Genomic DNA, 27756 nt, shown 5'->3' with positions numbered 1-27756 from the left:
CTTCTCCCCAGGGCTGGAGGGACCCTGAGGCTCGATAGGGCGGAGGGCCCCGGCGGCTGGGCCGGGCCGCGCCACAAAGGTTCGCTTCTCCAGAGTCGATGGCTCGGTCTCGGTCTCGGGGGGCCACGTGTCGCCCTGAGGCCCGGGACTCCAGCTTGCAGGTGCTAGGCAGCCGAAGCCTGGCAACCAGATCTGGGGAGCTCGGCTGGCGCGGAGAAGCCGGCCTGGGCGCTGGGCCAGGGGAACCTCGGCCCCAGCCTCAGGCTGCGCCCACATTCCTCCCTGGACCTCGGCCCTGCCCAGCCCTGGGGTGTCGGGCCGCCACCCCACCCCTGAAGAGACCACATTCTAGGCAGGCAGCTGATGTTTTTATTGGCGCGATTTCCCAGTCATCTGGAAATTGGTCGGGCCCAGCCAGCTACCCTTTCTCCCAGCCTGCTCTGGGGGAATGACTGGGGTGAAGGAAACCTTCAACAGGGATCCCCCTCTGCAGTAGTCACTGGTGCGCTTGCAGATGCACTCCCAGTCCACTCAGAAGTTGTGCAAATCTAAGCCTCAGGGTATTAGAGTCAGGGTGGGTGGTGAGGCTCCCTGCCCCAGGCAATGCAGAAGCTAGGTGGCCAGAATGGCCAGTCTAGACAGGACTGGGCTTGCCCTGTTCCACAGCACTGTGCTGCTCTCCCAGGGGGCACTATCAGCTTATTTGTCTAAGTGGGCAGGGGAAAAGAGTAGGGTCTAGGTGAAGCCACAGCCAGCAGCCTCCAGCTTTTTTCTGCCCAGACTCGAGACCACCCTGCTTCCATAGGTTAGGTCTGGTTTCCGACTCTAGCCAGGCTGGCTGGACCTTGGGGACACCAACTTAAAAGGGGTGGGGAGAGAAAGGGAGATGTTGGGAAACAGGGTGGGTTAAGGTTTACAGATCCAGGGCCAAAAGAGAGTGGGCGCTTCACTGGTTGGTATACCTCCCTGAGTACCATCCAGGGGGCTGGTGGGGACAGTCTTGCTGCAGGCATCTGCAGTTTTTGAGAGTGTTCAGAGGAGAAGCAATATCAAGGTGGTCCCAAGATGTATCTAGGTCCCTCACGGTGGAACTGGCTCATCTGTAACCGCTGGAGGGTAAAAACAAGAAACCCCTGCAGCCACCCAGAGGGCATCGTTTACAGCAAGGGATACCCACCTCCGCTCCCACTCCCATGATGGGCCCTGGACTCTGGACCCTGACGGGTGGGAAACAGGTTCAAACTAAACTGGACTGGAGGTAGGAGAAAGAATACATTTGGGCCCTGGCAAGCACTGGGAGCAGCCATCTCTTCAGGGAGACGGAAGAAACAAACTCCCTTGGCCTCCCCAGGCAGGAAGCTGTTTCAGCCTGCAGCTTTTGCTTTATCTGGAGGCTTAAGATGCTTTTAGCGACTTGGGCTGTGGCCACTGGGGAATGGGAGTGTGGGCAGGGACTCGCTGGATTAACCCTTGTGCAGGTGAGGTGGGAAAAGTTGTAACTCACGGCGAACAGCTAGTAGAGTGTTTCCATGGCAACAGGACACAGAAGTCACTGTGTAGGGGTGTATCTCATCCAGCTGCACTGGCCGAGGGAGTCCAGCATCCTCATCCCTTCTGCCTAGTCGACCTCGGGCCCCTTTGCCCCATGAGTACACTTCACCTTCTGCAAAAAGAGAATCCCAAGGAGGGAAACAGGAGGACAAAGCTTAGGTTGCTACCCTCCTGGATTGCCATATTGGCCCCAATAGGAGGTTCAGCAGCCCCGAGAAGGATACCCCCCACTGCCCAGGGGCCTGCCCATACCCCTGTCTGTGCCCAGAGTGCCCACTAATCAATCACCTGCCCCAACGGCTACAGTGAAGGCATCCCCACAGGCTACCATTGCTATCTTGATGTTCTGCAGGCCTTGGACTTGACAAGGTGCCCGGCTGACCCGGCGGGCATTAGTGCCCAGCTGCCCATGCTGATTGCTGCCAAAAGTATAGCAGTCACCAGAGGCTGTAGGGGAGGGAAGAGAAGAGAAAGGGGTACCTCAGCTGAGATCCCAAGGAGGCCAGTGGAGTCCACCTGTGGACAGGAGTGTCCCCCTGTGCCAGGTCCTACTCACCAGTCACGGCAGCTGAATGAGCAGTGCCCAGGTCCACGCTGAGCAGGGGCTCCCGGTCAAAGGGTGCAGAACCTAGTGGTGTGAAGCTCAGGGCCTCCTCCACCTGCTGGTTGGGGGCAGGCTCCTCCCCCAGGGAGAGGCGGTCCAGGCCCAGCTTGTTGAACCTGAAGGTGGAGCCAGAAGCCAATTTCAATGGTCAGTTTGCATAGACCCTCCTGACCCCACCAATCTGGGCAAGAGCTGGTCACCAGGGGCAGATCCCACCCTGGGTTGAATCAGCAGGTCTCTCAGCCCCACCCTCAGTTCTGACCCTTGATGGAAGGTAAGGCAATGACAGATGAAGCATTAGCAGCCAGGGAGCAGCAGAGGGCAGGCCAGTGCACCAATCTACCTGTTACTCCCGCAGGCCAGGGCTCTGCCAGGTACAGTGAGGATCATGGAGGAGTCAATGCCACATACAACCCGCTGGGCTTCCTGTCCTGGGGGCATGGACACCTGCTGGGGGCAGCTGTGGGACTCCCTGGTGCCCAGTCCCAGCCGGCCTACAAGGAGAAACCAGGAGGGGGCTAGTTTTAGAGTTGGTGATGCCAAGATGAGGGGGAGCCACGGAGAGGAGGTGACCACATGAGTGAAGGCTGTGCCCTCAGCCTGAAATACCTACCCCTGGGCCCTCTGTGGTCAAAACCCTACTCCTCCTTAAGGCTCTGTTCAGATGTCACCTCTGTCTCGTGCAGGGAAATCCCATGCCATTCCTTGGATTCCCACATCTCTGTACCTTGGGGGGAGCCCTGATGCTGTCTGTCCTTTATTATAGGGAGATGTCATTTCTCCCCTCTGAAAGACACTAGGACTGAGTCTGCCAGGAGGACAGAGACCCCATGTAAGTCCTCTCAGCATGACATCTGACCCAGAGGGGGTCCTGTTTAAGACTGTCAGATGAGAGAAACCTCATCACAAGCACCTGAAGGAAATGACTCTTGTTCATCTTGTCTCTCTGCACCCAGCCCCGGGTGGGCTCATAGTAGATATGCAGTTAAGTTGTGTAAGTTGTGTTTAGGGAATAAATGAATGGGATGGGAAGAGAAAAGAGGGATAATGGGCCATGGGGTGGAAGGTAGGTATGGAGAGGAATGAATCTTGGTCAGGGTGCTGTGAGATGGAGCTGAGAGGCTAGAACAGGGTGAAGAGCTTACCACCATCTCCGCGGCCCCAGGCAAAGAGTTCTCGCTCAGTGGACAGGGCCAGCACATGAGATGCCCCACAGGCCACCTGCACCATCTCATAGCCCAGCAGGGCCTCCACAATGGTGGGCTAGAGGGAAGGGGGAAGCAAGAGAGACTAAGCAGAGGGTCTGGACTAGCTGCCTGGCCGTCAGCATCCCGTGAAGGGAGAAGCTGGAGGCTGCAAATTTCTCATGAGACAGCTGTTTCTTTAACTGTCCTCCCCCGCTGCCCCCCCCCCAACACACACACACATACACTGCAACCACTAGGGAAGCCTGGTCTTTCTGTACTTCCCCTAGGTTGCCCAGAGCAGGTGCAGCCTGGGAGCTAGAGGGACTTGTGGTTGCTGGGGATCCCCTGCCCCCAACTTGGGAGTCAGCTATCAGATATCCATCTCCCTACTTCCTCCTTCCCAGGGTACCTGTAACACCCACCTGGCTGATGTCATTGAGGCTTCCATGGCCCAGGCACCCATTGCTGCCACTGCCAAAGGTCATGATGATACCTCGGTCTGGAGAGGGGGTGGTGAGGAAACAGAAGGGGGGGGTTGGGCTTCCAGATAGGCCAGTCACATGTTAGAGGGGCAAGAAGTCAGAAGCAAAGGCTGGAAGAATGGGACAGGAAGTAGAAAAAGGACAGGAGTGTCTCAAGTGTGTGTGTGGACAGGTGACAGCCTCTGAGCTTTAGATCTGAGCCTACCTCAAATGAGGATAATATACAGTAACTACCTGGCCAGGGCTGTTCTGGAGGGTAAAGGAGATTGTGTCAGTAAACTACCTGGTGAGGGATAAATGGGGCATCCAGGTGGCTCAGTCAATTAAGACCCTGACTCTTGATTTCTGCTCAGGTCATGATCTCAGGGTCCTGATATCTAGCCCCACATCAGGCTCTGCACTCAGCAGGGAGTCTGCTTAAGATTCTCTCACCCTGGAATCCCTGGGTGGCTCAGCCGTTGAGCAACTGCCTTTGGCCCAGGGCGGGATCCTGGAGTCCTGGGATCAGATAGTCCCGCATTGGGCTCCCTGCATGGAGCCTGCTTCTCTCTCTGCCTACGTCTCTGCCTCTGTGTGTGTGTGTCTCTCATGAATAAATACAATCCTAAAAAAAAAAAAAAAAAATTCTCTCGCCCTCTGCCCTGGGCCCCTGACCCAGCAGGCACGCATGTGCTCTCTCTCTAAAAATAATTACATCTTAGGGGATCCCTGGTTGGCTCAGCGGTTTCGCACCTGCCTTTGGCCCAGGGCACGATCCTGGAGTCCCAGGATCGAGTCCCGCATCGGGATCCTGGCATGGAGCCTGCTTCTCCCTCTGCCTGTGTCTCTGCCTCTCTCTCTCTCTCTCTATCATAAATAAATAAATCTTTAAAAAAAGAAAAAAGCATTAATGAGGAAATGACAACCAATGAGGGAAGTTGCTCTGGGGAGCCCTCTCAGACTCTGTGCGATGCCCTGGATGGTCCTCTGATGGACTCACCGGTCAGGCAAGCAGTGAAGAGGTCCCCACAGGCCACGTGCTTGATAGTCACGCCTGACTGGCCCTCCAGGAAGCGGGAGACGAACTGGGGCTGCTGCTGCTCCACGGCCCCGGGCAGAAGGGCGCCCCCTCCGGCGCCTAGGGGCGGGGCCTGCCCGAGGTAGGGGTGGTGTGAGCGGGCCAGCGCCCCGAGCGCCCCTCCCGCCCCTCGCCGTCCAGGTGCCCGCCCCAGCCTGATCACCTCCCACAGGATGAGGCGCCCCGAGCGCGTGACGCCGGCCTTCTGCGTGCGTCCAGCTGCCACCTGCACCACTTCTGTGTTGAGCATCGGCAGCCGCAGAGGGGCGCTGAGCCCGCCACCCCACGCGTAAACCGACGACAGCGGTGGCGGAATGGCCGGCCGGCCGAGTCCCCGGGGAATGCCTGAGGGACGGCGCATTGGGCCTGTTAAACTGGTGGGAATGGCCTGGCATCAGTGGGCTTGGCAGTGCGCCCCGACTTACCCCTGCAGCGGGCGCCGGCGCTCCTGCTCCCTGTGCTGCCGCCGGGGGCCATGGGTGGCCCGGGGACCAGAGACTTCTCTGCCCTGTGGGTCAGATGGGGGTGCTTTAGGACAAGGACCATTCCTGGTGCTTCCACACGCTGAAATGGAGGACTTGCCTTGAGCTCCCCCTGCCCCAGGTTCATTGTGCTCCCCCTGGTGTCCCACTGCGGCCCAGAGCCCCCTCCCCTGCTCCCTGCACAGGCCTCCTCATGCGGACACTGCCCAGGTCGGTGTGAAGGTTGAGGAGGGCACGGATGCAGAGGGGCTGTGCCATGATGTGGCTGAGTGGTGGCCGCTGTGAGGGCTCCAGGCTGAGCAGACTGAGGACCAGCTGGCGTAGCTCAGGGCTGTACCGGTCAGAGATGGGTGCAAAGGTGCCACTCATGATCTTCAGCACCAATGCTGGCAGGTTCTGTGAAAGCACCAAGAGTGAGGTTGGCCAGAGCCTGGGCCATGCTCTTGGTGGGGGGGTGGCAGCACCCCCAGCAAGTCTAATGGAGTGGTCATAGCCCCGCACTCAAATTTCATTCTGATGAGGGGACTCCCAGTGATAGGAACTCCTGACAGAGGTGCTGCATCTGTGGCCTCAGAAACCCTAGGTTGTTGGGAGAATTCAAGTCTTACCCTAGGAGGGTCCCTAACCTGATAGGAGAGCCCTGCCCTTAGGAGTCCTCAGTTTAATGGGGAACCCAAGCCCCACCTTCAGGAACCCATAGCCTGAAGGAAGCCACAGCCCTGCCCCAGGGTAATCTACCAGTCAGGTGAGGGAAACATCTTAGCCAAGAACTTCCAGAGGAGGTCTCCCAATTGTCTCTTTGGGGGTATAACTCACTGCAGCTTCAAAGGCCCTCTTGAGACTGGCCAGCTCATAGAGGACACAACCCAGGGCCCAGATGTCACTCTTCTGATTGTAAGGCTTGCCCTCACACAGTTCAGGGGAGATGTAGCACGGGGTGCCCACCACCTGCAGGAGGGAAGCAGATATTATTATAGCTCAGGGGAGGGAAGGGTCTGTGCAAAGCCCACTGGGAAACTGCCTCTCCCTAAAGCAGGCAAAGTGCTTCCTCCTGCAGGACCACCCAGTCACGGCAAAGGGGCCAAGGTCTTGGGGGGGGGGGGGGTTGGGATGCAGAGTGCGCCTTGGCCCTCAAAACCTCCAGCACCCTTAAGGTCCCCTCTGTGCCCAAGCACCGTGTAGGCCTTGCTCTTGCTACTAAGGATCTTGGAGATGCCGAAGTCACCAATCTTGACAACCATGCGGTGTTTGTCAAGAAGGATGTTTTGAGTCTTGAGGTCCCGGTGCAGGATGAGATGGGTATGCACATGATGCAGTGCCAGCAGGATCTGCACAAAGAAATGCAGGATGGTCTCCTCCTCTAGCAAGGAATTACAGCGCTTTTGGATGAACTCAGCCAGGGTGCCACCTGCAGCCACAAGGAACTAGTTAAGATCTAGGCTGTCCCAGGCATGGGGCTCTTTTAATAAAATTAACAGTCCAGACAGGGCAAGGGCCTGCCAGCCTTACACAACTGGCGTGAGAACTCTACCTCTGACCCTTGGTCAAACCCATTCTGAGAAGGGTAGGCAGCTGATCTGTGTCTGCCAGTCCCAGAGGTGAGAGGCCCTCAGAGCCAGGTCAGTGCAAGGAGGCTGGCCCACCTGGTGCATATTCCATGGCAATCATGAGGGCCTTGTCCTCCAGGAAGTTCTCATAGTACTCAATGACATTGGGGTGGTTGAGTAGTTTGAGGACCTGACACTCATTTTGGGCTGCTTGCCGCTCTTCTTTGGTCATCTGCTCCACTGGGATCTGCTTGATGATCACCAGCTTCTGGTCGGCCTTGCGCAGGCACAGGTGCACAATCCTGGGGACACAGAGTACAGGGGTGGGCACCAGCTGAGCCTCCCACCACTCATCAGGCAGGGCAGACCTGGTCCCCAGATGTTACTTAGGAGAGGGGAGTTGGTGGGGCACCTGGGTGGCTCAGTTGGTGAAGCATCTGCCTTTGGCTCAGGTCATGATCTCAGGATCCTGGGATCGAGCCCCAAGTTGGGCTTCCTGCTCAGTGAGGAGTCTGCTTCTCTCTCTCCCTCTTCCCCTCCCCTCCACTTGTGCTCCCTCAAATAAATAAAATATATTTTTTTTAAGATTTTATTTATTTATTCATGAGAGATACAGAGAGAGAGAGATAGGCAGAGACCTAGGCAGATGGAGAAGCAGGCTCCCCACAAGGAGCCCAATGTGGGACTCGATCCAGTATCCTGGGATCATGGCCTGCCCGGGCCAAAGGCAGATGCTCAACCGCTGAGCCACCCAGGTGTCCCAAATAAATAAAATCTTTAAAAAAGACTGAGAATGGACACCAAGATTAACAGGTCTATAACTAAATGCATAGAACACTGAGTTTAAGAACCGGGAGAACTGACCATAAACTCTGTGTGAGACCTTAGGCAAGTCATTTAACTTATCTGAGACTCAGTTTCATCACAGGCAGTGTGACATTAGTCTTGATCTTCATAAGTTCCCATAGACTTTGGAGTTAACTGCCAGGCTCAAATCCTGGCTCCTGCTCTTACTACTCACTTAGTTTTCGACTATATGACATTTACATCTGCAAGATAAAAACAATTTCCCTCGGTTGTTGAGAGGATCAAATGAGAAAATGCATGTAAGAACAAAAAAAGAAAAAGAAAATGCATGTAAGGCACTTAGCACAGTGCTTGGCACATCAGAAATGCTCAGTGAGTGGAAGCCGTTCATACAATTATTTTCTTTCAACTCTAGTCAGTGTCCATAAAAGCAGGGTTCTTGTTCTCCTTTTTAACTATATCCCCAGATCATAGCCCAGTGTTTAGCTCATAGTAAGAGCTCAATGAGTATCTGCTGAATGAATGGACTGTAAGAGGATCAACTAAGTATCAAATTTGTATTTCCAACTCAGACCTCTCCTCTGAGACCCAGACTCAGAAATCCAACTACTTGCTTTGCATTTCTACCTGAACTGCTTGCAAACATCCGAAATTTTAACAAATTCAAAATAAAACTTTTGATTTCTGCCCCAAGCCCTTTCTTTCTTTTTTTTTTTTTTTTTTTAAGATTTTATTTATTTTTTCATGAGAGACACAGAAAAAGAGGCAGAGACAGGGGCAGAGGGAGAAGCAAGCTCCCTGCGGGGACCACGATGCAAGACTCTATCCCAGGACCCCGGGATCACGACCTGAGCGAAAGGCAGATGCTCAACCACTGAGCACCAAGGTGCCCCCTCCCAAACTCTTTTCTTCCTTAGTCTCTTCCATCTTAGTAACTGACACCACCATTAAAGTCAGACACCAGAAAATCATCCCAAAATCTTTCCTCCATTTCACAGCAACGTATCAATAAATCCTGTTTCTATCTGCAAAATATTATGAACTCATCCATTTCTGACTTCTGCTATACCCTTGTCCAAATCATTATTTCTTGCCTAAAATACTGCACTAGCCTTTAAAATGATGCCTTTTACTTTCGGCATCCTCAACTCTAAGTTCCACACAGCAGCCAGGGTGACATTTAAAAAATGCAAATCGGGATCCCTGGGTGGCGCAGCGGTTTGGCGCCTGCCTTTGGCCCAGGGCGCGATCCTGGAGACCCGGGATCGAATCCCACGTCGGGCTCCCGGTGCATGGAGCCTGCTTCTCCCTCTGCCTGTGTCTCTGCCTCTCTCTCTCTCTCTGTGACTATAATAAATAAATAAAAATTAAAAAAAAAAAACAGTTTAAAAAAAAATAAAAATAAAAATAAAAAATGCAAATCATATGAAGACCATTCTGCTGAAACCTCTTCTCTTTACACTTCAAATAAATCCAATCTCTTTACCTCAGCCTATAATGCCATAATCTGTCCTCTGTGACAATCACATTTTATACCATTATTTTTTATACATACTATTCTTTTTTTCCCTCAAGGTTTTATTTATTTATTTGGCAGAGAGGGAGCGAGAGCGCACGCAGAGAAGTAGCAGAGGGAGAGACAGGCTCTTCACTGAGCAGGGAGCCCCGTGCGGGCTCCATCCCAGGACTCAGGGATCATGACCTGAGCCGAAGGCAGACGTTTAACCAGCTGAGCCACCCCGGCGCCCCTTTATATACCATTCTTGACCTTGCCCGCTACATTCCAACTTCACCAGTCTTTTTCTCAGTTCCTTGAATACTCTGAATTCCTTTCCACGTGAGGATATGCTGCTTCCTCTGCCTGAAAAGCTCTGCCTGCACCTGTGGATTGCTGGTTTGCATTCCTCAAGTCGTGGCTTTAAACTTCACTTCTCAGGGAAATTTTCCTTGACCACCCCAAATAAATACTCCCTGGCGTATTCCAGGCTCGCAGCTTGTTAATAACTTTTAATTACTTGTCTATTGTATCATTTTACTACAGTCTGTGAGCTCCGAGAGGGAAAAGACACTCTCATTTTGGTCTTTACTATATACGCGTCGCCGGGAGCGTCCGGAGCCCACAGCGCCGGGCTCACTATCTGTGGAACGAACTAGTCAGGAATCGAAGAACAGAACTCTGCGGGGGCGCCGAGGCTCGTCGGGGCGTGACCTCGCGAGAGGCGGAGCCTCCCAGCCCGGGCCGGGACCGGAAGCGAGGGCAGGGCTTTCCAAGGGGCGCTCACGCCTCGGGGCGGGGCTAACCGGGCAGCGAATTCGCGGTCAGAGCTGGGGCTTACTTTCCCTCTCCCCGACCATTTTCCTTCCCCAGATCCCTGGCTCACCCGAAGGCACCTCTCCCCACCACTCGGATCCGCTCGTACTTCTCCATCTTATTTCTCAGAGTCACATTTCCGGAACCCCCCCCGCCCCGATGCGGCGCGTGCGCGGACCCGCCCACTCAGGACCACGCCCCCTACGCTGCAAGATAATTGCGGGGCGGAGCAAGTGAGATTGATGTGGGTTCAGCTTTGCATCTGTCTTGTGCTGTTTACACAGTCCTTGCAGCCCCCGCCCACAGTTGCCTTTTCAGGGTCCCAGCAGTGGGGTGTTATGCCATTTTTGGCGCCTAGGACAGGACCAGCCACTGCCTAAAAACAGGTGTGCATCTGGCCCTCGCGAAGCATCCATTGAGCGGAGGGGTGCCCTGCACAACCAGCGAGGTTGGAAAGCGACGACTGACCTCTCTCAGCCCACCTCTTTGCCCACTAGTGATGCTATTTCGGAAGGAGAGCAGATTCTCACTGGCACTCAAATGATCAACTACCAAAACTGTACCAAGAGAGCATCAGCACTCTCGGTCTGTGGGGCAGGGTGCCGGGTTAGTTTCGTGTTTGCCTAGGTAGGGACCTGGGAAACCCCAAGCTGTGCAAATTGATTCACCTAGGGATGTGGAAACTCCAGGCTGTCCCAGCTAGTGAGCACCGCGCTCGCCAGCACTTTCATCACTCCTCCTGCCCCCACACACCAACACACAACTTGGCTGCAGGCCATCGCCTTCAAGGCTCAACTGTGGGGAGAATCTGCCAGGCGGAGAGAAGATGAGAGAAGTACACCACTATCGGAGAGCATCAGAGAGAGGAGGAAGGAGAGCTGTTTGACCCATGTGGGTTCAAGGCTCCTGCCTAAACTGTAGGGGGCTGGTTAGTATGATCATCTAGGGTCTTGACTGGAAGTGAGTTTAATTCCTGTTGTCTCCTTGGGCCTTCTGCTCTGCGAGCTCCATAAAAAGCTCGGTTAAGGAGTAAGAGGATGGTGATTAGCTAAGGGACAGCGTCCCTATTTCTGAGTGGGCGAGGAATGGGAGGAAAGCAGTGTTTACGTTCTGTCCCGCCCAACCCCTCAAAAGGGTACTCAAACCTGCCCACGTGGAAAGACCACTAGAGGGGCCCCACGAGGGGCCCTGGGTCGCTGGCTCAGGCTGCTATTGGCTGATGAACAAAGCTGCCCTGTGAGCAAAAGAGAGCTCAGAGGAGGAAAGCCGCTCAACCCGGGAAACTCGTGCTCTCACCTAGAAACCAGTAGAGCCGTGGTTGACCCAGGAGCCCCACAGGGGTTAGTTAATATGTAATCTTGGAGCCATCAAAGGAGGCAGAACAAACACCCAAACCTCTTGGTCCCTGGGTCTCCGGCACCTCAGGCTTCTAGCTTTCCTTCCCTCTCGCAGCATCTTTCCCCCCCACCTCACCACCCCCCATCCAACTGCTCCCTTCCTCTCCTTTACCATCCCCAGCCTTGGATTCTCAGCCTTTCCTCCGTTTGCACCTCGTACGTTTGGAGGCGGGAGGGGGATCCCGCGCCAACGTGGGGATAGGCTGACACCTAGTGACCACGAGCTGCAACCGCTCCAGACCACTGGCCTCGAGTAAGGGTTACGCCAGTAGCCCGTGCAAATCGGAGGTCTCCCGCGTGCCAGCCCAAAGGAGCCAGAAAAGCCGGGTCTGTCTGAGGGAGGATTGTGACAACCGCTGGGCCCCAGTAGCCCAAGAGCGGGCTGGGTAGAGGGGTGGTGGTGGATTAGTCGACCCTTCCTAGGCACCACGTCGATGAGGGGCACCGGAGAGGCTGGTAAACAAGTCCGTCTCTGGCCTGAAGAAGCCAGAGATCCAGTGGCAGAACAGGGTATGGGCGGAGACCATTATCGAGGCGGGGCTCGGAGCGCTTCGCAGGACCTGGGCTTAAAGGACGCGGGTGTGTGGCGGGCCCCGCCCCGCTCTGCCCAGAAAGGAGTTGAGGGCGGAGAGAGTTCTCTCAGTACCCGCCCAGGCGGGGGAGCCGGGAGCCCCGGGGAAAGTGGGGACGCCGGTGAATGAGGCCAAGCAAGCGAGGCTGGACTCTTGGCAGTCGAGGGGCGCCCGCGAGGGGTACCGCGGCGGCGGCGTCCCCAGGACAGCCCCTTTTCACCCGAAGTCCGCGGGAGCCAGGCGGGGCCCGGAGGCTCCGGGGAAAGGGGGCTCTCGCCCGGGCCGCTGCCGAGGCGCCGAGGGGCGGGGCGGGGCGGGGCGGGGGCGGCTCGGGGCGGGGGCAGAGACCGGCGGGGTGCGAACGCGAGCAGCGCAGGGGCCTAGAGGGCTCAGCGAAAACTGTGAGGCTGGCGGCCGGCGGGGAGGCGGCCGGGGCGAGGTGGGCCGACAGGATCCCGGTTTCCTGAGCAGTCCAACGAGGCCGGCTAGGGGGCAGACAGACAGACGGCAGAGAGGGCCAGCATGCCCTCACTGCTGCACCCCGCCCTGCCGCTGCTTCTGGGCGCCACGCTGACCTTCCGGGCGCTCCGGCGCGCGCTCAGCCGGCTGCCCCTGCCCGCGCACGTGCGCGCCGACCCCCTGCGCACCTGGCGTTGGCACAACCTGCTCGTCTCCTTCGCCCATTCCATTGTGTCCGGGATCTGGGCGCTGCTGTGGTGAGTGAAGGACTGGGGGAGTGAAGGTGGGTGGCTAGGGGAGCCCACGTTATCCTCGGCATCACTCTGGCAGGCTCAGGCCAAGCGGTTTCAACCTGACTCTCCGTTCGGAAAGCTCTCCGGCTAGGAACGGCAGAGTTCCCCGGGGGAGGGGGAAAGCTCATCTAGGAACCGGGAGATAACCTGGATTTCAGCCAAGCCTCTCCTCACTTCCACTCGGCCAATAACGCGAGCCCATATTCCCTGGGGACCGGGAAGGGTAATGGGGGGAGTAGAGGGTCCTCGGGGATGCCGAGATGTTGTGAGCTTGCCGTCTTCCCTCCCAGTGTATGGCAGACCCCCGAGATACTGGTGGAGATTGAGACGGCATGGTCGCTTTCTGGTTATCTGCTCGTTTGCTTTTCCGCAGGTAGGTCTTGCCCAGAAAATATTAAGTATGTGTGGGGACTGGGAATTTTTTTGTTCAGTTACATTCATGATCTCTCTCCGTCCCCTTCCTAGGGTATTTCATCCACGACTCGGTAGACATCGTGGTTAGTCGTCAGACACGAGCTTCTTGGGAATATCTCGTTCATCACCTCATGGTAAATGATAGGCAGGGGATGTGGTGTAGTCCTGGTGCTAGCAACCTAGTCTCAGCCCTTTCTGGATCTGGGAGGTAAATACTATCCTAATTCATTTCCAACCTGTGTCCTACATCTCCTACCAGGACACTGAGTGAAGGTTGGCACTGTGTGTGCCCTTGGCAGGTAACTATTTGAGGCCAGCAATCCATGGCCTAATACCTCCTTGAAGACTGGAAACCCTACCCAGAGCCAGAACCTGTGGGCGGGGATCAAAATATAATTATGTTTAATCCACCATAAACTATAATCCAGAAGGAAGCCAATAAGGATGGACTTCCCAGCCAACCATCTGGTAGCTTTGCCATCCCTACCAATTTTTAGGAAATCGATGGTATCTGGAGTCCCTAACCTGCTCTCTCCTTTCTTTGCCTTCTAGGCCATGAGTGCCTTCTTTTCAGGCATCTTTTGGAACAGTTTTGTTGGTGGGGGAGTCCTAACACTGCTGGTGGAGGTCAGCAACATATTCCTCACTATCCGCATGATGATGAAGATAAACAACGCCCAGCACCTCCTCCTGTACAGGGTCAATAAGTATGTCAACTTGGTCATGTACTTTCTCTTCCGCCTGGCCCCTCAGGCCTACCTCACCTATTTCTTCCTGCATTATTGGGGCCAGAGGACACTGGGCACCTTTCTGCTGAGTATACTGCTCATGCTGGACGTCATGATCCTCACCTACTTTTCCCGCCTCCTCCGCTCAGACTTCTGCCCTGAGCGTGTCCCCAGTCAGCAACACAAAGGCAAGTTTTTGACTGAATGAAAGGCACAAAGCCTGCAACTTGTGGCAAGAGCAAAGGCGCCAAAAACAGCCTCCATGTGTAAGAGAATTAGCTCCACGCCTGGGGCATCCTCTGAGGCCGACTGCTGCACCTACTATTGAAAATGTTGATTGAAAGCACTCCTCTGAAGTCCTTGTCCTTTCTTGGGCAAGGGGTGAGGGAAGCAGACAGACCGGTTGGACGTAGTAGTTGGGTGTGGGGACAGGTGCTATGAAAGCCAACCAGTCCACACTGCCCTGAAGTGGATGCTAATGAGAACTCTGTGTTGGTTTCCTACAAAGCCTCTTCCAGATAAAGGGAAGGATTCTTGTTTTTCTTACCCCTCCAACAGTGGCAAGTTGTAGTTGTCCCAGGACAATGAACCCCAATCCGGGCCCGAAATATCTGAGCTTCCACTGCTGGGATTTTATTTTATTTTGCTGGGATTTTATTTTATTTTGCTGGGATTTTAAGAAGTGTGGTGTGGTAATAAGGCAGTGTTCCAACAGGGTAAGTAGACCAAGAGTCTTACCCGAGCCCTGTTACCTAAGTGTGTATATATACCATAGTATGGCCTCCCAGAAGCCCAACCAGAAATCAACAAACAAACATATATGGTGAAAAAATTTATATTTAGATTTATAGCCGGCTGGACTCAGTTTAGATGATCCCAATCTGAAAAACAAAAGGGGAGCTTTCATTACCAGGAGCTGAAATGTGAAGATTAGCTGAAAAGTCACAGTTAAAAAGCAAAATGAGGTGAAGCAGGGCCTATTAAGGATATGGGGTGCAGTCAGTTAAGACCAGTGAGAAGTCATGTTTTGGACACAATTTTTTTTTTTTTGGTCACTTATTAATGACCAAAAGAGCCATCACTTGGACCCAGGCAGTGGGTGAGTTCACAGAAAAGGAAGCTTACTTTGTTGGCAACATCCAAAGCATCATAGTCAGGAGCCAGTCGAACATATGCTTTCTTCTCTCCATCAGGCCTAGGATGAAGGATGTCTTAATTCCTCTTGCCCTTACTGCCCCTAACCCCTTCCCTTTCCCCCTAGTCTTTCTGGCACATCAGCAGTTCCTTTGTTCATGTCATTCTTTCCTAAATAGTGACTTTTCCATCATTTGCATAAGAGGCTAGGGATGCCACCAAACCACATATGAAGCCAAGTCCCCTTGTGGGGACCACCACAGTACATTTTAAGACTTAAGTGCAGATAATCTGACATAAATTGGGTCTAGGGCCTGTCTATCTAAAGGTGTAAGAATCAAGAAAGCCAACACCATACATCAAGTCCTAGAGGCAGGAGAGCTAATGTATCCTCAAAAGCCCATACCACATAGAAATACAGCAAAAGCTGCTCATTTCTCAAGGCTCAAAAGCTGTGAAACCTACCTGACTCCATGTAGGTTTCCTGGCTCCTGATGAAGGCCCTACTCACCTGATCAAGGTGTTGACCTTGGCCACATCAATGTCATAGAGCTTCTTCACAGCCTGTTTGATCTGGTGCTTATTGGCCTTGACATCCACAATGAACACAAGTGTGTTGTTGTCTTCTATTTTCTTCATGGCTGACTCAGTAGTTAAGGGGAACTTGATGATGGCATAGTGATCAAGCCTGGAGAAGAGGCAAAATGGTGTCAGCTGGCCTGGGTCTGATAAAAGAGAAGATAGGCCCTCTTTCAGAGCCTGAAGCCAGAAGAGCCCAGGTGCATCAGACAATGAAGTAGCAATCATTTTTGTCAGACTTTGGTCGCTAAACAGTGTCATCATCTGCACCCTGAAACTTGGGAGACCTGTGCACTCTCTTCCACTTGAAGGACTTTCAAGTGATTGAAGAATCATCTGAGTAAACCCCCTTCATTCTTTGACTTTAGCGTTTTGAAGGGCAAACCTCTAAAAGAATTTGAGGCTTCAGAGAGTAAACAACTTACTTCAAGAGCATAAAGCTGGACTATGGAATCTTGAAACCCAGAGTAGAGTTCCAAAGAACATTAGTGCTTCACTAGGAGATGAGATAGACATTTCTGCCCCCTCTAGTTGCTGAAACTGGTTTGAGGACCAATGAATGAAAGCAACTTTTATTTATAGTCCAAGTTAAACTTACAATGGCTTGACCATACCTACCACACACCTTTCCCCCTGAAATTCAGAAAAGCAAGTCTCTGTTCATCTGGACATTACGTTCCTGTCTTAAAGCTAGATATCAGGTCTCAACCTCTCATCACATTAAATCCTAAGTCTAAATGGGGGTAAAAAGTGCTTTCCTCCACGGACACAACCCACTCTATCACTCTTTTCTTTTCTTTTTTTTTTTTTAAGAAATAGAAGGTGGCAGTTACTACTATTGTTCTAATACGTGGCCCCTAAAGTCAGTCTTATTACTACAAAACACTTCAAAGACCCTAATCTTTTGCCTATTCCCTCCTATTTCTTGAGTGTAAATGAGAATTTTTACATACACTGTTGCAGGCCTTCTATGTCCATTTGGTTATTATAAGTGTCCTTATCAATCTAGAATCAGCACCTGTTAGGACTATTCCTTCCAGCAATAGGCACAATGAATAACTAAATCTGGAACTCCAAAACAAAATACATTTATCAAAGTCCTACTTTTTACACTCCAAGAAAACGGAGTTTAAAACCCTAATCAGGGCAGCCCGGATAGCTCTGCGCTTTAGCACCGCTTTCAGCCCAGGGTGTGATCCTGGAGACCCAGAATGGGGACCCACGTTGGGCTCCCTGCATGGAGCCTGCTTCTGTGGCTCTCTCTGGTATCTCTCATGAATAAGTAATTAAAATCTTAAAAATAAAACCCTAATCATTGGGCACCTGGGTGGCTCAGTGGTTGAGTGCCTTTGGCTCAGGTCATGATTGCAGGATTCTGGGATCCAGGCCTGCATCGGGCTCCCTCAGGGTGCCTGCTGCTCTCTGTATCTCTAGTGAATAGGCGTTTTTTAAAAATTAAAAAAATATAAAAATCCTGGTCATATAAGAACAATAATTAACCTGACAATTAGTTAAACGTCTCTTCTTGTTCTTTTTTTTTTTTTTTTTTAATTTTTATTTATTTATGATAGTCACACAGAGAGAGAGGCAGAGACATAGGCAGAGGGAGAAGCAGGCTCCATGCACCAGGAGCCCGATGTGGGATTCGATCCTGGGTCTCCAGGATCACGCCCTGGGCCAAAGGCAGGCGCTAAACCACTGCGCCACCCAGGGATCCCCGTCTCTTCTTGTTCTTAAATGGGGCACTAACAATCCCTTCACACTCCCCTTAGGAAGACACACACTAGGTACCAACATGTATTTGAGAACCCATGCTGTAGGTTTGGTAAGTTTCCAAATTACGAATGGTTACCCAACATCTTTTCACAGGAAAGGGCATTACTAACTTGTTTCTCCTGGGGGCGCTCTTTCGAGGATATTTCGGCTGCCTTCGGAGACGCAGGGTCTTGGGTCGTCGGAATGTAGGTGACGTGCGGATCTTCTTTTTTTTGTGACTGTGCACGCCTTTCAGCACCGCTTTCTTAGCTTTCAAAGCCTTTGCTTTGGCTTCGGCTTTGGGAGGGGCAGGGGCTGAGAGAAAGAAAGAAAATTAGGGCTCGGGATTCAGAAAACAATCACTTCCGTCCTAGCGGGCGCCCCAGACCACACGTGCATCAGTGGTTCCTTTGAAGACATCACAAGTCTCAGGAGATTAAGATTTTTCCATCATATGCACGATACTGGTTCGAACTTGGGAAGAAGTCCAGGAATACGACGCAGAAAAGAGGAACTAACGATAATCGAACGCTTGATATCTGACAAGATGTGTTAGCAGTTTTATTTACCTATATAGCACCGCCTAAAACACGGGGGAAAAAAAAAGGAAATTAAATTGGAGGCTAGTTTTTTACAGGTCTGGAGACACGGAGCTCCGGCCGGTGGATATAAGTAGTTCCCCAAAGCCAACAGTCTGGCAACCCCCGACAGGTGGGGCCGGCCAGGCTTGCCTCCACAAACCACCTCAGAAGAGCCTAGCCCACGAGGCTGGGTACACACGCACCGTGGCATGGCGGAATGCGACACGCAGCTCGGGAGAGGACACCCCAAAGCTTAGCCTAGCCGCTGTCCTCCCAGTTCGTTCATTCCGAAGAGACCCCACGCCAGCTAACCGTGATAACCCTCTTTCCCCAGCCCGAACACACACCTTCCTTCTTCGCCTTCGGCGCCATCTTCGTGAAAGGGATTTCCCAGGCTCGTTTCCACGGGCTTATAGAGCGCAGTCTCACCGAAGACTCGCGATGCTTTTTATTTAAAGCTGATTGGATAAACTGTAGCGCAGCGCCCTCTGGGAATAGTAGTTAAGTTTAATGCCCTCGCGAGAGTGATTAAGCATGCTCCACCCCTTCCCGCAAAAGAGTCTAAAGTGTCTTGGGGGTTGTAGTTTTTTGGAGGCACGTTTTATTATGTTTATTTGCTAAGGTCGTGGATGTGTTTCGTGTAGCCAGCTGCAGCTGGCGTCTGATCCTGAGCGCTTCCCATTTTGAGGAAAGTATTGCAGTTTCAGGAGACAGTAACACTGAAAACTGAGCTAAATATAATTAGGTTGACTCAGGGAGAGTGAAGCAAAGTTCTAGAACGTTAGAGCAGAAGTTGTCTGGTACAGGAGCTCCTGGGTGGTTCAGTAGGTTAGGCCTCTGACTTCTGCTCAGGTCATGATCCCAGGGTCCTGGGGTGCAGACCCCCATAGGGCTCCCTGCTCAGCAAAGATCTGACTTCTCCCCTCTGCGGCCCCCTACTCCGGCTTGTGTGCACTCTCTCAACAAAACAAAACAAACTTTAATTATCTGGTCCAAGACCCTCAAACAACTTCTGTGGAAATTTAGGTCCAGAGCGGCGACGTGGTTTATCAATAACACAGTGATTTGGTCGCAGAAAAAGACGAGTCAGGCAGAGGAGAAGAGGAAAGTGTCATAGGAGGTAGAAGGTGGCCGTATCTGCCCCTCTTTACCTGTGATAGTCCTAGATGTCGTGCGTTTTCCCGATAATATTCTTTAAACTACCAATATTAAAAACACCCGTTGCACTGATTTCACTAGGACTTGCTAGTTCTCGTGAGTAATTTCATTCATAGTCCCCTCTCTTTAAGTAGTCTTCCCTCCCCCTGCTCCAGTCATGTTGGCATCCTCAAATTCAGTTCCCCACACAGAACAAGTTTTAGGAATGCTTCGGTTTGCTTCTCCGATGGTCTGTGTCTATCCCATCTCCACCCTACCCTTTCTATCTTCCTCTTCCCTGCTTTGGAACTAGCTGTCCCCTTTGGACGGCGAGAATTATTGTGTCCTACACCCCTCTTCTATTCTGCAGACCTGCAAAATGGAAGAGCTGTCCTTGGGGGTAAGATTCCGATGGGATCAGAGAGAACGCCGGTACCAGAGCGGTGACCTACCTAAAGGGAGGAGTTCCAGGATCACCTAGCTCTTCTTTACCCTCCATTGAAGGAGACAGACTCGGGACTTTGGACGTCTCTTTCCTCGGTAGGCACCCCGTTCTGCCCCCGGTATCCCCTGTATGCTTTCCCCCATCCCACTCCATCCCAGGCGAGCGGGGGCAGACTATGAGTCACGTCCTGGGCCTGGAGTTGAGGAGGGAAGCGCCGCCTCTCCTTGGGCCCCGTCTCTCCTCCTTTCCCCTCCCCGCCTGTTCCTAGCCCAGCCAGATACTGCGCAGCGATCACCGATTGTCCATCACCAATTTGACTGGGTAAGGGTCCCCTTGGAGCCGCAGCCCCGCCCAGAGGTACAGGGGAGAACGGCCGTGGGGGAGGTGGGGGGACTTGGATCTGGGCAGGTTCCAGCCTGGGTGGAGGCGGTCCTGGTGCCGGTGAGGCGTCTGGCAGGGTACCCAGAGCTGGGGCAGCGCAGTGGGGAGGAGAAGAGGGGGAGGCTGGGACAGGCTGCGAGGCCAGGAGCTGCCGGGAGAGGGGCAGGGGGCGGCCCTTCTCCAGGAATTTCCGGGGATCATGTTACTGCGCTCGCGGAGGGAGAGCGGAGTGGGACGCCGGGCCCTGCAGCGGACTGGGCCCCTGGCCCCCTCCTCCAGCAGCCCGCGGGCCTTGCAGCGCCACCCCTGCCCACACTGACCCCGTGCGGCGGGCCGCTCTGCGCCCCCGGGCAGCTGTGTTATGGTAGGGCCGCCTCAACCTCGAGTTGTCGTCGGGTCCCCGCGGCCCCGAGTCATTGTAGGAACTATCCGGCCCCGGGTTATTGTGGGGTCTGCGCGGGCCCGGCCCCCCCCGGACGGGATTTCCCGCCCCCATTTGGCTGCGGCTGAGTCTCCCCGCCCCCGAGTCGTCGTCGGGACGCCCCGGGCCCGGGTGATTGTAGGTTCGCCCCGGCCCCGGATGATTGTCTCATCCCCGTGGCCCGCTGTGGTCGTAGCGTCCCCGAGGCCGCGGGCTCCCGTAGGCTCCCCGTGGCCCAGAGTTATAGTCGGGACACCCCGGTCGCGGGTGATTGTCGGGTCTCCGCGGGCCCGGGTCGCTGGGGTGGATCAGGCCCCCGCGCCTTCTCGGGGCTCCCCGCAAGGTCGCAGGCGAGATGAACATTCTGGCGCCGGTGCGGAGGGACCGCGTCCTGGCGGAGCTGCCCCAGGTAGGCGCCAGGGCCACGTCGGGCTTCTGGCTGCGGTGGGGTGTGGGCGGGGAGGAGGCGGCACCAGATCAGTTAGAGGCTAGGGCCCAGCCCTGCGCCCCAGCTAGGCCTGCTGCTTCTGGGTGGTCCCCGTGCCCCCCCCCCCCGCCCCGCCCCGCCCAGGGCAGCTTGGCTGCGGGACGTGCGCCAGGAGTGGATGAGTCCCATTCTCTTCTATCGCTCTAAGTGCCTGAGGAAGGAGGCCGCTTTGCACGTGCACAAAGACTTCCACCCCCGCGTCACCTGCGCATGCCAGGAGCACCGGACAGGCACCGTGGGGTGAGTTAGACACCTTTAGCAAAGAAAGGAAGTCCCCGGAAGCCCTGTAGTCCAAGCTAGGGTACACACAAACCCCTAGAGGCTCCATTTCAGCCTCTACTAGCTATATGATTATTACCCCCCCCCCCCTTTTTTTATACCCGTTTGTTCTCTCTTTTCTTCCCAGCAAGGTTGTGTTGAATCCTATGAAATGGAGTGGGGTAGAGAGGTGGCAGTTCACTTCCTGACACAGAGAAAGTGTCCAACCAGAGAGGGTGATTGTCAGCTCAGCTTCCCACATACCATTCATTTGAGCCCTGGGGGCTCAATTTAAGATGTATCCTGATTTCAGAGATGTTAAAATGTATGTGTGGGGAGTGAAGGGGCAGTATGTCTCAGAATATAGGACATCTATCTCATTTGAACCTTCATAACAGTCCAATAGAATATATAGTAAATCTCCGCTTAGTAAATGTTGATACTGAGGCTCAGAGAGGCTGAGTAACTTGTCCTAAGTCACACAGATAGCGAATGTAAGAACTGGGATTCAGATTTATGTCTCTCTGATGTTGAAACACAGAACACTCTTCTGCAAGCATATGTGTCCAGGCAAGTTGCCTGGGAGGCCTCATGTCTATGGTAACCTCAGCCAGGGTACAGCTAACTTTATAGACTCCGTAGGGAACATTGAGACTCCTGGGTTGCAAGAGATAGCACTCACTCCTCCTGCCTACTTTTGTGTCCTGCAGATTTAAGATCTCCAAAGTCATTGTGGTGGGGGACCTGTCAGTGGGGAAGACTTGTCTCATTAATAGGTAAGAAGGTGCTCTGGTTGAGCTGGATTGGGCTGGCCAGGGTTCAGCCAGACCTAGCCAGGTGGGCCAGGCTCAGGGCCAGAGCATCTGGTGTTCCCTCAGGTTCTGCAAAGATACTTTTGATAAGAATTACAAGGCCACCATTGGAGTGGACTTTGAGATGGAACGATTTGAGGTGTTGGGCATTCCCTTTAGTCTGCAGCTGTGAGTACTTCCTCCATACCTTCCTGCCCTTCCTTGCCCCAGTGCCATACCCCCCTCCCCACCCCCCACACACCCACATACCTGTGCTTTACCCTACCCCTTCCTTTCTCCCAGCTGGGATACTGCTGGACAGGAGAGGTTCAAATGCATTGCGTCAACCTATTACCGAGGAGCTCAAGGTAAGAGCTGAGGTGCAAGTGGGGCAAGTGGGTGTTCCTGGTCTCTAATCTAGGGTTGGGGAGATTTGGGAAATGAGCCAGTAATGTCAGCTGTTTTTGCCACTTTTCCAGCCATCATCATTGTCTTCAACCTGAATGATGTGGCCTCCCTGGAACATACCAAGTATGTGGGGATGCTGGACTATAATGGGGGCTCTAGGAAGAGAGGGGTCAGAAAAGAGGGGTGGTCAGGGGCATTAGTAGGGAAGGGGAAGAATGCATTGAAGACCAGAGAGAGAGTAATGGGCATATGAGTGTCAGCGAGAGGAGCCTCTCCAGCTCACTTATCCTTGGTTGTCTCCCTTCTCTGGCAGACAATGGCTGGCTGATGCACTCAAGGAGAATGACCCTTCCAGTGTGCTTCTCTTCCTTGTGGGTTCCAAGAAGGACCTGAGTGTGAGTGTGTCAGTGGGGGTGGACGTGGGGCTTCCAACTTGGTGAGGGGACTCCCTACCCCCACTTGCCATCTGACTCTGACCTTCCCTTAGACTCCTGCTCAGTACCTGCTGATGGAGAAGGATGCCCTCAAGGTGGCCCAAGAGATGAAGGCTGAGTACTGGGCTGTCTCTTCTCTCACTGGTGAGGCAGAGGTTTCAGGTCTTCTGCTGTGGCACTCTTGTCTACCTGGCCTCTCATTCCTATACCTTTAGCTGTGCCCCATGACTCAAGGCCTGGAACAGCCCCTGAGCACCTGTCTGCTCCATGTGTCAGGTGAAAATGTCCGGGAATTCTTCTTCCGTGTGGCAGCACTGACCTTTGAGGCCACGGTGCTGGCTGAGCTGGAGAAATCGGGGGCCCGGCGCATCGGAGATGTTGTCCGTGAGTGCCTGCCTGGTGAGGGTGGCAGAGAGCATGGGGAACGTCTAATCCTTGCTTCACATATTTTCTACCCTTTTTTAGGCATCCATAGTGATGACAGTAACCTCTATCTAACTGCTCGCAAGAAGAAGCCCACGTGTTGCCCGTGAGCGGTAAGGGGACTGTCCAGAGCCTGCCCAGCCCTGGGGCACTGTGCCACCTTGACTCCCCTAGACTTCGACCCTGGACATTTGCACTGATTGTTTTTCCAGACCAAAGAGCTGCCTGTTGGTGGCAGTACCCCTGGAGGGGTAGCGGGGACCATGCTAGTCGCTTCCTGCCCCAGGCACCATGCCAAAGACTGGATGTTCCCCCTCCTCCAGGGGCTCTCCAGGGTGCCCAGCAGTGGGGAGGTAATCCCTGCTGCTTTTGCTTAGCCTGCTGGGCCCTTTTGAGTATGAGGATGCTTAATGATCCCAGCCTCACACTGTGCCTTATGCATTAAAATTTCTATTATTAGCAGTTTGGGGACTAGAGTCCTTTGTTGGGGATGAGGGATGTGGAATTAGCAGGGCTGTGTGGCTGTCTTGGGAATGGAGCTTCCTGCTGGATTCTGGCCATATCTGACCCCTGGGCCCAGACAGGCTGAGAGCTCAGGAACCACATTTTGGAGGGGTGTCCTGGACTCTCAGTGGTTGGCTTTGAGAGCTCTTTCCTTTGGTTCCTTATCCCCAACTGTGTCCTCCTACGTGGTGCTTATTCACATATTTCTACCACTGGATAATTGTTTTCTTTTTTTCACCGATTCTGCCTTCCCTTAAAAAAAAAAAAAAACTTCTCTGAGGGGAACACTGTAAGAAGTGATGGAGGTTTTGAATGCTCTTTGGGTTGACCAGAAGGCCCAGCGCGGGTATGGGCTTGGCTCTTACTCAGAAGATGTACTATCTAATGTATATCTAACATTATTAATAATATAAACATAAATTTATGAGTTGCATCCTTTTACATTTTAAAACATGATTAAAATAAACAAAACAGGGATCCTTGGGTGGCGCAGTGGTTTAGTGCCTGCCTTTGGCCCAGGGCACGATCCTGGAGACCCGGGATCGAATCCCACGTCAGGCTCCCGGTGCATGGAGCCTGCTTCTCCCTCTGCCTATGTCTCTGCCTCTCTCTCTCTGTGACTATCATAAATAAATAAAAAAAATTTAAAAAAAAAAAAAATAAATAAAAAAAATAAAATAAAATAAACAAAACAGCATAGGGGTGTTTGGCTGGCTCACTCAGTAGAACATCTGATTCTTTATCTCAGGGCTGTGAGTTTAAACCCTACGTTAGGGGCAGCCCCAGTGGCACAGCGGTTTAGCGCCTCGGGCGTGATCCTGGAGACCCTGGATCGAGTCCCACATCAGGCTCCCTGCATGGTGCCTGCTTCTCCCTCTGCCTGTGTCTCTGCCTCTCTCTTTCTCTCTTTCTGTGTGTGTGTGTGTGTGTGTCTATGAATAAATAAATAATCTTAAAAAAAATAAACCCTACGTTAGGCCCAGAACTTGCTTTATTTTTTTATAGTATTTTTAAAAAATTTTTATTTATTCATGAGAGACACACATACACACACACACACACAGAGACACAGACAGAGGGAGAAGCAGGCTCCATGCAGGGAGCCTGATGTGGGACTCAATCACGGGTCTCCAGGATCACGCCCTGGGCCAAAGGCAGATGCCCAACCACTGAGCCACCTGGGCTGCCCCCAGAACTTACTTTAAAAAGGAAAAAGAAAGAAAAAAAAAAAAAAAAAAAGGGAAAAAGGAGGGCAGCCCCGATGGCGCAGCAGTTTGGCGCCACCTGCAGCCTGGGGTGTGATCCTGGAGATCCAGGATTGAGTCCGCCGTCAGGCTTCCTGTAGGGAGACTGCTTCTCCCTCTGCCTGTATCTCTGCCATTCTCTCTCTGTGTCTCTATGAATAAATAAACAAAATCTTAAAATAAAATAAAATAAAAAGGAAAAAGGATTGGGATCCCTGGGTGGCTCAGCAGTTTAGCGCCTGCCTTTGGCTCAGGGCGTGATTCTGGAGTCTTGGGATCGCCTGCCTTTGGCTCAGGGCGTGATTCTGGAGTCTTGGGATCGCCTGCCTTTGGCTCAGGGCGTGATTCTGGAGTCTTGGGATCGAGTTCTGCATCGGGCTCCCTGCGTGGAACCTGCCTCTCCCTCTGCCTGTGTCTCTGCCTCTCTCTCTCTCTCTGTGTCTCTCATGAATAAATAAATAAAATCTTAAAGAAAAAGGAAAAAGGAAGGAAAAAAACACCAGCATATTTTTTTTCCCTCTGCAAAAAGAAAAAAATATGCTCTGAATCAGGAAGTCCCCCATTTGAGTCCTCACTGTTTATCCTCAATCACTTCTCACTATGTTCCCCTGGGAGAAATACTATTTTTAATTCATTATTTTTTCCAAAGATTTACCCATTTATTCTAGAGAGCAAGAGAGTGATTGTGCAAGCAGGGGGAAAGGCCAGGAGGAGAGGCAGAGGGAGAGGTAGAAGCAGACTCTGCACTGAGCAGGAAGCCCAATGTGGGGCTTGATCCCAGGACCCCAGGATCATGACCTGAGCTGAAATCAGGAGTCAGACGCTCAAATGACCCATCCAGGTGCCCCAAAGAGAAGTATTTTTCAAAGGGAAAGCAGAAATGGGGTGAAAAAAAGAAAACAATTATCCAGTGGTAGAAATATGGGAATAAGCACCAAGTAGGAGGACACAGTTGGGGATAAGGAACCAAAGGAAAGAGCTCTCAGACTCCCAGGGAAATCACTTATCCTCTGTTCCTCAGTTTCTCCATCTGTAAAACCAGGCTAATAACACTGATGAGGTTTCATGGATGAAATAAGGTAAAGCACCAACATACACAAGAAGAGCTCAAAAACCTTAACTATTGTAACTAATTGGAGGGAAGAGTGGTAAAGAACCTGGCTCATTTTTGACATTTTTTAAAAAAGATTTTGGGATCTCTGGGTGGCGCAGCGGTTTGGCGCCTGCCTTTGGCGCAGGGCGCGATCCTGGAGACCCAGGATCGAATCCCACATCGGGCTCCCAGTTCATGGAGCCTGCTTCTCCCTCTGCCTGTGTCTCTGCCTCTCTCTCTCTCTGTGACTATCATAAATAAATAAAAATTAAAAAAAAAATAAAAGATTTTATTTATTTATTCATGAGAGACACTAAGAGAGAGGCAGAAACATAGGCAAAAGGAGCAGGCTCCATGTGAGGAACTTGATGCGGGACTTGATCCCAGGACCCTGGGATCAGGACCCGAGCCAAAGGCAGAAAGAAGCTCAACCACTGAGCGCCCCCAGGGGTGCCCCCCATTGTTGACATTTGATCCAGAGTTATAGATTGGGTGGAAGCATCTCAGACATCTGAGGCAACAATGCTGGGACCCATGTGGCCTGGTGTCATCCTGAGAGGCCTCGGAGGGGCTGAAATTAGAACACAGATCCGAGGGACTCCTGCGTGGCTCAGTGGCTGAGCATCTGCCTTCGGCTCAGGGTGTGATCCAAGATCCTAGATTGAGTCCATGTCGGGCTTCCTGCAGGGAGCCTGCTTCTCCCTCTGTCTGTGTCTCTGCCTCTCTCTCTTTCTGTGTCTCTCGGGAAAAAATAAATAAAATCTTTAAGAAACAACAACAACAACAAAAAAACCCCACGGATCCGGGCTCCCAGGCGCCTGGTACCATTCTCACCCAGCCACTCTGTCCTGGAAGGGTTGGCTTTCCTGCAGATTCCTCTCTCCTGGCTTCTTCCCTGCAATTCCTGGAATTGTCTAGAGCTAAGGTGAGGAGAGGAGTCTGGGTAGCGGCAGTAGCCACTCAGCCTCCTGGGTCTGGAGGAGGGTGAAGGCTGGGATCATGCAGAGTAGCAGCAGCAGGAGAGGCCCTTGATGACTGGAGAAAACAGAGTTTAAACATCATCCTTTCCTCTTTTTTCCATCTGTTGAGACATATCCTGGTTTAGGAGCCTGGTGCCAAGACAATTTGAGGAGTGTGATGTGTGGAGTGTGGGTGGTATGGCTGTAATACTTTTTCACACTCCCTGGGACTGTTTTTTCCATGTCTCTTCCCTCACAGGACTGTGCTGCTCCTCACCCCTCCTGTTGCACAGAATCTGTGACTCGGTGTGTGTATGCACGTGTGTGACAAACCTGAACCACAGAGCTGCTGTGGAATGTTTGTGCTGTACCCCGCCTGGGGATCAGGGATGTGGTTCGGTTTTCTGGGCCCTCTCTGTGAGGGGAATGGGCATGTGTGCATATTGCATCAGTCCACGTGTGTGACTGTTGTATGTGTAGTGTATATGCTATATTTTAAGGGTGGGCGGGTGTGTGTAGTAAGTTACTATGAATGCCAACGGCCCTGCTCCCCGTCACAAGCAAACCTATGGAGACACATGGTGTTGTGAGAATGAAATAAGATGAAGCACTGACATACATAGGAAGAGCTCAGAAACCTTAATCATATTTATTTATTTATTTATTTATTTATTTATTATTAATTAATTTATTTTTTTCCTTAATCATTTTAATAACTGTCTTGGGGAAGAGTAAGCAAGACCTTGGTCCTATGCTGACATCTTTACTGGGCAGTATCGTCTCTGGGACGGCGCCTGTGGGGGTTGGGAGGGAACGCTGAGAAGGGGCCCT

General features: G+C 52.6%; 3 protein-coding genes and 3 non-coding genes across 13 annotated transcripts; 2 read left to right on the top strand and 4 right to left on the bottom strand.

Moving 5' to 3' along the window:
* Positions 1-349: 349 nt before the first annotated feature.
* On the bottom strand, positions 350-10225 carry NEK8 (NIMA related kinase 8). 3 transcript variants are annotated; one of them, XM_038548274.1, is made up of 16 exons: positions 10099-10158; positions 7775-7959; positions 7007-7212; positions 6539-6771; positions 6180-6311; positions 5551-5759; positions 5307-5389; positions 5045-5226; positions 4804-4954; positions 3765-3841; positions 3301-3418; positions 2499-2649; positions 2108-2271; positions 1840-1998; positions 1505-1663; positions 350-1109 (listed from the first exon to the last, which is right to left on the bottom strand). In XM_038548274.1, exons 3-16 carry the CDS (start codon positions 7140-7142, stop codon positions 1081-1083), a joined length of 1983 nt encoding a protein of 660 aa, XP_038404202.1. In that variant the 5' UTR covers positions 7143-7212; positions 7775-7959; positions 10099-10158; the 3' UTR covers positions 350-1080. The 3 variants fall into 3 exon arrangements, with proteins under 3 accessions (XP_038404202.1, XP_038404201.1, XP_038404203.1); XM_038548273.1 differs by lacking the exon at positions 7775-7959 and having other exon boundaries at positions 10099-10225; XM_038548275.1 differs by lacking the exons at positions 7775-7959; positions 10099-10158 and having other exon boundaries at positions 6539-6691; positions 7007-7149.
* Positions 10226-12340: 2115 nt separating this feature from the next.
* On the top strand, positions 12341-14446 carry TLCD1 (TLC domain containing 1). The gene is made up of 4 exons (XM_038548272.1): positions 12341-12713; positions 13040-13122; positions 13215-13297; positions 13716-14446. Exons 1-4 carry the CDS (start codon positions 12520-12522, stop codon positions 14097-14099), a joined length of 744 nt encoding a protein of 247 aa, XP_038404200.1. The 5' UTR covers positions 12341-12519; the 3' UTR covers positions 14100-14446.
* Positions 14447-15160: 714 nt separating this feature from the next.
* Positions 15161-15225, bottom strand: LOC119873480. Its single transcript, XR_005365069.1, has one exon. It is a non-coding gene; the product is annotated as a small nucleolar RNA SNORD42 (small nucleolar RNA).
* A 578-nt stretch (positions 15226-15803) lies between these two features.
* LOC119873486 lies at positions 15804-15875 on the bottom strand. The gene has a single exon (XR_005365075.1). It is a non-coding gene; the product is annotated as a small nucleolar RNA Z17 (small nucleolar RNA).
* Positions 15876-17752: 1877 nt separating this feature from the next.
* Positions 17753-17819, bottom strand: LOC119873479. The gene has a single exon (XR_005365068.1). It is a non-coding gene; the product is annotated as a small nucleolar RNA SNORD42 (small nucleolar RNA).
* A 1693-nt stretch (positions 17820-19512) lies between these two features.
* Positions 19513-23587, top strand: RAB34 (RAB34, member RAS oncogene family). Of its 6 annotated transcripts, none has more exons than XM_038548267.1 (11): positions 19528-19843; positions 20668-20733; positions 20960-21051; positions 21780-21845; positions 21948-22049; positions 22164-22228; positions 22340-22391; positions 22582-22663; positions 22756-22846; positions 22979-23086; positions 23168-23587. In XM_038548267.1, exons 1-11 carry the CDS (start codon positions 19652-19654, stop codon positions 23233-23235), a joined length of 984 nt encoding a protein of 327 aa, XP_038404195.1. In that variant the 5' UTR covers positions 19528-19651; the 3' UTR covers positions 23236-23587. The 6 variants fall into 6 exon arrangements, with proteins under 6 accessions (XP_038404196.1, XP_038404197.1, XP_038404195.1 ...); XM_038548270.1 differs by having other exon boundaries at positions 19707-19843; positions 20521-20733; XM_038548271.1 differs by having other exon boundaries at positions 19755-19879; positions 20521-20733.
* Positions 23588-27756: the final 4169 nt, after the last annotated feature.

The sequence above is a fragment of the Canis lupus genome, chromosome 9 (genome assembly GCF_011100685.1).
Source record: "Canis lupus familiaris isolate Mischka breed German Shepherd chromosome 9, alternate assembly UU_Cfam_GSD_1.0, whole genome shotgun sequence".
Taxonomy (NCBI): domain Eukaryota; kingdom Metazoa; phylum Chordata; class Mammalia; order Carnivora; family Canidae; genus Canis; species Canis lupus.
The sequence above is the reverse complement of the archived record's forward strand: the minus strand, read 5'-3'. Positions and strand labels throughout refer to the sequence as shown.

Excerpts from the sequence above, each read along its gene's own strand:
- NEK8 (XM_038548273.1), bottom strand. The coding sequence starts at position 10,145 with ATGGAGAAGTACGAGCGGATCCGAGTGGTGGGGAGAGGTGCCTTCGG. Across the intron at positions 1,664-1,839 it reads CACTGTAGCCGTTGGGGCAG|AAGGTGAAGTGTACTCATGG; the intron begins GTGATTGATTAG and ends CTCTTTTTGCAG. Across the intron at positions 1,110-1,504 it reads CACTCTACTAGCTGTTCGCC|CGGTTACAGATGAGCCAGTT; the intron begins GTGAGTTACAAC and ends TTTACCCTCCAG.
- TLCD1 (XM_038548272.1), top strand. The coding sequence starts at position 12,520 with ATGCCCTCACTGCTGCACCCCGCCCTGCCGCTGCTTCTGGGCGCCACG. Across the intron at positions 13,123-13,214 it reads GCTCGTTTGCTTTTCCGCAG|GGTATTTCATCCACGACTCG; the intron begins GTAGGTCTTGCC and ends TCCCCTTCCTAG. Across the intron at positions 13,298-13,715 it reads ATCTCGTTCATCACCTCATG|GCCATGAGTGCCTTCTTTTC; the intron begins GTAAATGATAGG and ends TTTGCCTTCTAG.
- RAB34 (XM_038548267.1), top strand. The coding sequence starts at position 19,652 with ATGCTTTCCCCCATCCCACTCCATCCCAGGCGAGCGGGGGCAGACTAT. Across the intron at positions 21,846-21,947 it reads AAGACTTGTCTCATTAATAG|GTTCTGCAAAGATACTTTTG; the intron begins GTAAGAAGGTGC and ends GTGTTCCCTCAG. Across the intron at positions 22,847-22,978 it reads GGCTGTCTCTTCTCTCACTG|GTGAAAATGTCCGGGAATTC; the intron begins GTGAGGCAGAGG and ends TCCATGTGTCAG.